Source organism: Canis lupus, chromosome 8, assembly GCF_048164855.1.
Source record: "Canis lupus baileyi chromosome 8, mCanLup2.hap1, whole genome shotgun sequence".
Taxonomy (NCBI): domain Eukaryota; kingdom Metazoa; phylum Chordata; class Mammalia; order Carnivora; family Canidae; genus Canis; species Canis lupus.
Window position 1 is genome coordinate 28,458,037 of NC_132845.1, and position 8,750 is coordinate 28,466,786.

The 8,750-nt window shown below is 39.1% G+C and overlaps 1 protein-coding gene across 1 annotated transcript in view; it reads left to right on the plus strand.

Annotated features, from left to right (window-relative positions):
- Window positions 1-7,954, plus strand: part of SLC30A7 (solute carrier family 30 member 7) — a 90,687-nt gene extending 82,733 nt beyond the window's left edge. The window contains exon 11 of the mRNA XM_072834711.1: window positions 1,259-7,954. Coding sequence (XP_072690812.1) covers window positions 1,259-1,306 — 48 coding nt within the window. The 3' untranslated portion in view covers window positions 1,307-7,954. The remainder of the gene's footprint in view (window positions 1-1,258) is intronic.
- The last annotated feature ends 796 nt before the right edge of the window (window positions 7,955-8,750 follow it).

The following is an 8,750-nucleotide window of genomic DNA, read 5'->3' on the forward strand; positions in this document are numbered from 1 at the left end:
ATGTAAACATTATATAATGTTTACTGTGAGCCACAGTAAACACAGCAATGGAGGTGATGTAATGTGGTCAGATTCTGGGATTGTGCTATTTGAAAGTAAGGCAAGCAAGTTTTTCCTAATAGGTTGGGTGGTGAGAGAAAAAAAGGTCTTTAAATTGTAACATAAAGGATGGAACTGTAGAAGATACAAGATCACCAGGCTTGAGGGGAGGAAAGAGTTTTGTTTGGCTCTGTTTTAATCCTTGTCAGACACCCAGGTAGAACTGTCAGGTAGATGGCAGGTGGGTTGCAGTGTAGGAGTGTAAATAGGGGAGGTGTGAGCATACAGATGGTGCCAGAGGTCTGGATACTAGATGAGATCAGATAGGGAGCAAATGTAGAAAAAGAAGGAATCTGAGTACTGAGCCTTTGGGTATTGCAGTGCTTAGTGCTCAAAGGTAGAAGGAAGAACCAGCAAAGGAGATTGAGGAAGACTGATAATCGAGGTAAAGGGTCACCAGCGAGTGATCCCCAGAAGCCAGGCCAGAGAAAGCGTGTCAGTTGGAGAGAGTGAGCGCCTGTGTCCTTGTTGCCCACAGAGTAAATGCTAAGAGGCCCGACGGATGAGCACTGATCTGAGCAACTTGGAGGTGACCTTGACAAACAGCTTTGCAAAGTGGTGGGTGGCAGTAGTTCAGTTGAAATGTGTTCAAGGGAGAAGAGAGAAAAGGAACTGTAGGCAGCAAATACACAAAAATAATATCGGAGAGCTGGGAGCAATTTTGAGAGCAGTCCGTGAACAGCAGGTTCATATCCAAAACTGAAGAGAGGCGTTAGAATGTGAAGTAATTAAATAACCAACAGATGGTCATACTTAAGTATTTACTAAGCATCCATCCCAGGAAAATTGAGACTGGATCGATTTATGATTTTAGTAGCCAATTAGGCAAGCACTTTCGTGTTCTCTAACAGAGTGATAGAAGCTGCGTAACCTCATTGTTCCAGATTTCACTTGGACACAGTTTGTAATCAGTAGCGTGGCTTTCTTCTGTAGAGGTAAATGGAGGATCTTTTTGCAATTATGAATGTACTTATTTCTAAGATAAAATTACTGGCCCTTTCTGATGAAAAATGGAGAATTATTTTCCAGAGGCAGAAAAGAAAAATAATGCTTTCCTTTAAAAAAAAAAAAATGAGATTGTTTTCTATTACTTTTCTGAAATGTGTAGTCTGCTATTGGTTTGTCTGATTTCCTGATTTTTTTTTTTTTAACTTTTCAGGCTGGAGTGAGACAGCTTTATGTACAGATTGACTTTGCAGCCATGTAATGAATGAAAAGAAATGATCCTTTTTGGGGGACCTGATATTTCCGGTACTGTACGATCCAAAACCTTGTACCTAGCTTTTTAAAACAGAAAAATCATCACTCTAATTTCCCAGCACCAAGTAGGCCAGGTAGCCTCAGAAGTTGGTGCTCTGCCGGGAGCTCACGGCTAAGGGATCAGAATTAAGAGGATCTCTCCTGGACTTTTGGTTTTGTCTTTGTGCTCTTCCCTCCAAATCATTTTGATTTCTGAGGTTTGCAGTTTTGTTCCAGGATGTTACTTTTTATTTGTTTACTTTTTTTTTTTTTTTTTTTTTTGGTCATTTCAAAAATGCCCTTACTTGTAGTGGTCATCCTAGTCAGTAAGAATTCAACTGATGGGCTTCCCGTCATCTGGAAATGTCTTCACTGAAGCTGCTGGAAACCACTGCTTTCATTTCCACAAAACTAGTGTTATTAAAAAAAAAAAGAAATGGATATTGTTTTATATATAATGTCACAATGGTTGACATTATTCGGTATAATCTTATGTTTGTAAAATTGTTTGTACCTTGCAAACTTATGAACCAAACCATATTGGGTTTTCAAAGTGCCTTTGTATCAGAAAATGTATTTGCCAGCATAAAAATGTACCATCAAAGGTCATACATATGTTTTTTTTTTTTTTTATGGATGGTTCTATAATCTGTACAAAGTAAGACTTAGTAAGTGATGTATACAGATTGTGTACTTCCAGCATAGGTTTAACTATATGAAGTTTCCTCTTATTACTCTATATCATCAAAAACACAAGGTGTTTGGCTTTCTAAATCAATTATCACATTAAATTATTCTGTGGACTGTGTTTTCAAAACTTTGCAAATGCATCTGTTATATACACGATTATTTTGACTTACTTAAAGCATCTGCTAAGTCCCAAATTTCTCTGAAAGCTACTGTGTCTGTGAAAACTTCCCTATACGTCTCCTTGTTGTTTTTATGGGTTTTATTTTATTTTTATTTTTTTTAGGTAGAGAGGAGAGAGAGCAGAGGGGCATAGGGACAGAGGGAGAGAGAGAATCTTAAGCAGGCTCCACACCCAGTGCAGAGCCCCACAGGGGGCTGGATCTCACAACCCTGAGTTCATGACCTGAGCTGAAATTAAGAGTTAGATGCTTAACCGACTGAGCCACCCAGGCACCCCTATGGATTTTATTAATGAAAGGCAATGTAGAGTGAAAACAGAAATGGTTGTGACGTTACTTTGTTTTTTCATTCTTCAAATGCCAAGTCATTCAAATGCCAAGTTTTATTTTCTGGTGCAAGCATTGTACAAATACAGTTGCTTTAAGAAATCCTAAAAGCATTTTATTGAGTTTGAACTATTGAAGATACAGATCAATTGTGAAAAACAGGTCTCTTAGAAGTTAATAAATAAGTTGATTTCTAGGTTCTTGTGTATTTGAAAAATAAAATTGTGATTTGAGATGACAAGTGCTTGAACAGTCAGATATTCTCTGTTTTTGAAGAAATATTGATCTGGATAGACATTTACCCATTGTTCTTCATTTTATCATAATGTATGTTCCCTTTTAACTTTAAAAAACTGAAAGTTCTTTGGGAGAAAAAACTCTGTAGGCTGGAAACAATTGTTCAGAACGTACACCCATGATCCTTTTCTCACCGAGGAGGTAGAAATCACTGTTGATTTTGTCTCTTTCTCCCAGTTTCCGATCTACAATTTATGAACTAAAGTGTATTAGGAAAACTAGACAACTTTCTTTATGTTTCTCTGAACTGCTGTGGATTACTACGAGCTGTTGACAGCCTCCTTTTTGCGGATTAAGCAGTATTCTCAAAGCCTCCTTACTTACTGCCAGCCAGTTCTAAAGCTAAGAATTCCTGCAGTAGAATGTGTTTAACCAAGACAGTTGTTGCGACGTTTTAGGAGGGAAAGTATACAAGGCAGTGTCCTGGCCGTGTGCTGCTTTTTCATTGTAAGTGTAAGTGGTCATTTGGAAGTGTGCGTCCGCTTCAGAGCAGAGCCTGATAGAGGCCTGGGAGAGTCTGTGGGTTTCGGCATATTGTGGAAAATGCTTGGATGTGTGCCTTTATTTTCTTTTCTTTCAAAGATTTTACTCATTTATTCATGAGAGACACAGAGAGAGAGAGAGAGAGAGGCAGAGACCCAGGCAGAGGGAGAAGCAGGCTCCATGCAGGGAGCCCGATGTGGGACTCGATCCCAGGGCTCCAGGATCGCGCCCTGGGCCGAAGGCAGGCCCTCAACCGCTGAGCCCCCGGGCAGCCCTGGATGTGTGCCTTTAAAAGCTGATATGTAATCGTACGGATTGTTCACCTGTGGAGACGGGGCTTGCCCTGGCCTGTGACCGCGCCCAGTGCGTAGTGAAGCTGCAGTTCTGCTTTTCATCGAGCCCTCCCGTCCGCGCGAAGTCCTCGTGGCAGCAGGCAGCCCCTGACTGTGCTCGCGGGACACAAGTGCACAGCGTGTGCCTCTGCCTCTGATACGGCCGAGCGCGCCGATTCTTAGCCTGCCGTGGAACTCCAGCTCTGCACCTGTTCCGAGAGGTTTCCAGCTCCTGTCATTTGGCAGGTTGGCGTCGACTTTTATGCTTTAATTAAATGTCCTGAAACCCGTGTGCGTGGCAGTGACAAATTAGTGTGCGAAAAAGCAGTTTTGTTCTCGTTCTAACAAACAGTCTGTCTTCTAGGTGGTTTTGGCACAGACCTACCGCTCACGTGGATAATTCCACTGACAGGTGCTACCCGATGTAGTAGATTTGAGATGCTGTGCCGTTGAGCTGACTTTTGGGGTGGCGGTGGGCACGGGGGCCTGACTCTCCATAGTTCTGCTAGTATTTGAAAAATCCAAATATTCTCTGGAGAACAAATTTGTTTTGCTGCGGGGGAATCACCTTGCTAAGTAAACATCCCCAAACCGAAATAGACCTACGTTATCTCTGTGTCTTAAAATCTAGGCTGCGCGCTCGCAGGCCTTGCGGTGCGGTGCGCAGGATGCCGCCTTGCTGCCCCTGCTCTCCCTCCTGTGAACCAGGCTGGCTCTGCAGAGGCCCGAGGCAGCAGGAGCTCGGCATCGCATCTCCGAGCCGCCGCGCCCACACCAGCCAGCAAAATACTGGGCCTGGGCACCGTCACAGAGCAGCCCAGTCGGCGACTCCGAGGCGGGTGCCCAGCGTTCCACAGCGTTTTCACCTACTATGGAATAATCCGTTTTCTAAAGATTATTAATACGGTGGCATCCTCCTACAACGCTGGCACGTAAGATCAAAAATACTTGATTGCTTAACACAGAATTTTACATCTGAGGGACTGTCCTTAAAAGCAGTCTCGTTCTACCTCTCATTTTACAGATGAGAAAAATGAAGCCCAGAAATGCTGTCATTTACTCAAGGTCACAGAGGTAATTAGTGGCAAAGCCAAGACCAAAATCCAGGTCTTCTGACTCCAAGTCGAGTTCTTTCTACTCTACTGTGCTGCCTCTCAGTGTAATATTTGCCTTTCTGTAAATGTGATGAAAAAGCATTTGTAAATAAAGGAAAGCTGACCTCCATTTTTGGTACATTAAGGCACTTTATAAATGGAGTTTTATTGTCTTATTTTTCATAAGTAATGACGAGGTTTAGAATATTATTTCCATTACGAGGTTTAGCATATTCTTTATGGAAGATATAATTTTTGTACTCCTTTACTTTTTTACTCTTATGAAACCAATTCCTGATTTTTAAAATATGATGACATCTGTGCTTTGGATACTTTTAACTTGGGAGTGAATTTTTCTGTTAATTGCCCAAGGCTAAATCCAATTTAAGGATTGCTTAGTTTTCTTTATTTTGTATATATTCTGTGAGCTGGTACTTTTCAGAAACCAGGCTAATTCTCACAGGTCAAACCATTTCAGTCTTGACACTTTAGTTTTCACTTACCGGGGCTTTTGGATTTTTAACATTCTCAGAGCCACACAAAATTGGGCATTAAATGAAATACAGAACAAAACAAGTCTTTTAATTCAATAGAATGCCAAATGTTAAATTGCTTACTTTCAACACGAAAGCATTACCTTGATAAAATTGAACTTTTTTCTGTCACCATCTTCAAAAAAGAAATTATTTTCCAGTTCACAGAGCTTTGGGGGAAAAATTAATTTTTTGAAGAATACTCATTAAAAGTTTTATTAATGGAAGAATATTGTTTCAAGACAAGACCCACCAGAAGCCTTAGTGATCCAGATCTCTACCATCGAGAGATAGACTTACATACAATGAAAAATTATCTATCAAAAGTATCTGCAGAGAAGTATAGTTATATTTAAAGGCCAAATGGATGTCAGTCTTTTTGATAAGGGCCTCTTTGGTTTGTGTCCAACCATTTCCCGACTACAAATTATATGGAAAGGGTGGGAGTCCACCTTCATTAAGTATTCCTGTGTCTTTGTGTGGCCTTTGCCATGTCGTTGTCACATTTGAAATTCTCACATTTCAGTAAAGAAAGAAATCTTGCCTGCTTTTATGATTGACAGAGCATTTTCAAATTCCTTCCCTGGGGAAGGAATTCATAACCACATTTTACAGATGAGGAAGCTGTTGTAGGAGAATTTAAATGACTTGCCTGAGGGATAGCCAGTGGTAATGCACTGACCTTAAATCCAGTGCTTTTTCTGATGACTACTCTGTTTTATGTGTGTCTTCTACAGAGGTTTAGCGATCAAAGAAGTTGTAGCACATTTGAACAGACTCTTCAATAAAATCAGCAAACAATTACCGTGACAAAATTGATTATGGGATAGCAGTTGTTCCATATACATGGCTTAAACTCATTCCTTCATTCATGCTCTCCTGCTTATTTCCATATTTCCTACCTTTGCATTGAATTTAAACTGTGCGGACTCAAAAGAGTAAGCAGATCTCCTTTAAGTATGTTTAAAACCTTTAAAAAAAAAAGTTTTATTGATGTTCACAGTAAGCTGCTTAAAAGAAGGGACAGACTCTGAAGAGTCCTTGCCAGTGTAAGTAAGGAGAAACTGAATTCATCCTGGCTAACAGAGGTTAATTTAATTGATGAGGGAATTAGCTTTCAAGAAGTACAAATAATTTTTGCTGCTTGAGAGGGACCTGAGAATGTACAACATTGCATTTCATAGACACCTTTTCCAGGAAGAAATCTGTTTCATAATCAGTAGTAATCTATGCTTAATGATAGTATTGAACTTTGAACGTTTCCCATGGCTTTGAAAATTTAGAATCTGCAATTCTGATGATGTTGGAAAGGTTGTAAAAAAGAATGTCTTTGTCTCATCATCTATTGCATTATCCCCAAATTTAGTATGAACTCACATGCGCAGTAAGTGCTGGTTAACTAGTGAGTAAATACTGTAGATAGTAGCGGATACAAATGTAAGGGCTGGGGCCAGATAGAACCAGTAATCTATTGTTTATTACAGAAGATGCCTCAGCTTTTCTTTGGCATTTTTGCACAAATAAGTGACTTCGTATCCACTTTGGCCATTTTTTTCAAGGAGCCCTGTGAGCTGCTTCTCAATTTTAATCCAGGAACAGTAGACATACAGAGATGTGATCCATGTTGTTGGATAGAAATTTGGCAAAACTAGGACTTGTGGAAGCTCAATGTGGAAGTCACTTGAATTTTTACATTACGTATTGCCAAATGAGACACCATACTGCCTCCTTGGTTTCTGTGGAAAACTGCCATATTTATATTATTACTTTAAGGATCTGCATAGAACATACCTTGTTTCATTCATTCCCGGATCTATTATTATCCAAAACTCCTTGAGTGGTGTATCATGAAGGTGCTTCTATAAAAACAAACACTACATGTATTCATTTAGTGATTTAAATATTCCTAGAATAGTTTTTATCCTTTTTTTTTCTCTTTTTCCCCTCTGAATGCTAAATTTTAGTACACCCTATATTTCTTATTTTTTCATCTCTCTTAATTGCTGCTGCTACGGTAAAATGTCCCCTTTACTAGTGAAAAAAAAAAGCTTTATTCTGAATCTTAGTATTTGAATTTTGTGTATGTACCACATATCATGCATCAGTTAGCCTCAATGAAGATTCTGTTTTGAACTAGATGTAACCTGTCAAGAGTTTGCCAAGTAATCCCATTGCTTCCTCCAACGGCAAAAATTCAGTGATATTTCTTCTCAAGTGGTATTTTGCCCCAGCACTTTTGAGTTTGGTCAGCAAAGAGAATGGATCTTTTATATCAGAAATACTGTGAATTAAAAATTGCCAAATCCCTTCTCAGTATATTCTAAACACCCCTACAACACTTTACCTCCCTGTCTTTAATGGTTTCTAACTATACGGCCAAGTTTAAACTTGGGTTTGTTTCCCTTTGGTGAAGATTATGGCATCAAAACATTTCTAAACAAACGTCTGAGTACAAGGCTAGATTGGAATGTCAGATTTCTAGGACTGTGTTGTAATTTGGTTTGAATGTGCTTAAAGTGAGCAATTACGATTTGCCTAAGTATAATACAACAAATCCATCATGTATATTCCACTTTTTTCTACTTGAAGACATTCATGTATATATTTTAACTTCAGATGTATTTAAAAGAATAAACAATTGTATCAAAATTCTTCCAATAAAATTTGTTTCAAAATCTTCACCTGAATTGTGTCATATCAGTTTGATAAATTGAAAAGAACATCGTGAACCTAACAATGATTGGAATCAGTACTGGGGGACTTAAGGAATGAAAGGGAAAGAATGGTGTTCAGGACCAGGAAACAGGAAAACTACCAGAGGGAGCAGGTGCTAGGAGATTGGAAAGGTCTTAACATGTGAAGGTCCCCTTGTGGCTCTTATCCATTTTTTTAAAAATATTTTATTTAAATTCAATTTGCCAACAAATAGTATAACACCCAGTTTCCTACCCATTATTTTACCTTATAAACACATCTCATGGTATTTATTTCTAGATATTTGCATTAACCCCAAATTGTTCTTTTACCTCATCCTCTATGCATGACCTCAATTTATAGGAAACAAAGGCCAAAACCAGAAATGAGCCTTTGTTATCTTTCCAAATTTTTCCCTCTGATCTGAAGCATTTAAAAAAAAAAATAGCTTCTCCACCCTAGATCTCATTCCTCCCACCTTCTCAGACATATTCTTTTAGCAAAACAGCCTATCAATCTCTGCCTCACAATATGGACTTTATACTTGGTGCGTCTGCTGATGAATACTTTCTGTGGTCTGACTGTGCTTCTAATGTGTTCTTTCCACCATTTCCATAGCTCCTGCTAACATGGCTTCGGTCTTTATTTTTTAGAAGTTAATCAAAGGCCCTCAGAGGCTTACTTCTCGTCACATCTGTGGCAGAACTACTAACATCTCAAAATCAACAAAGAAAATAAACTTTTTCCACCCAAATCTCTTCTCAACTACCAATTTCTGTCAGA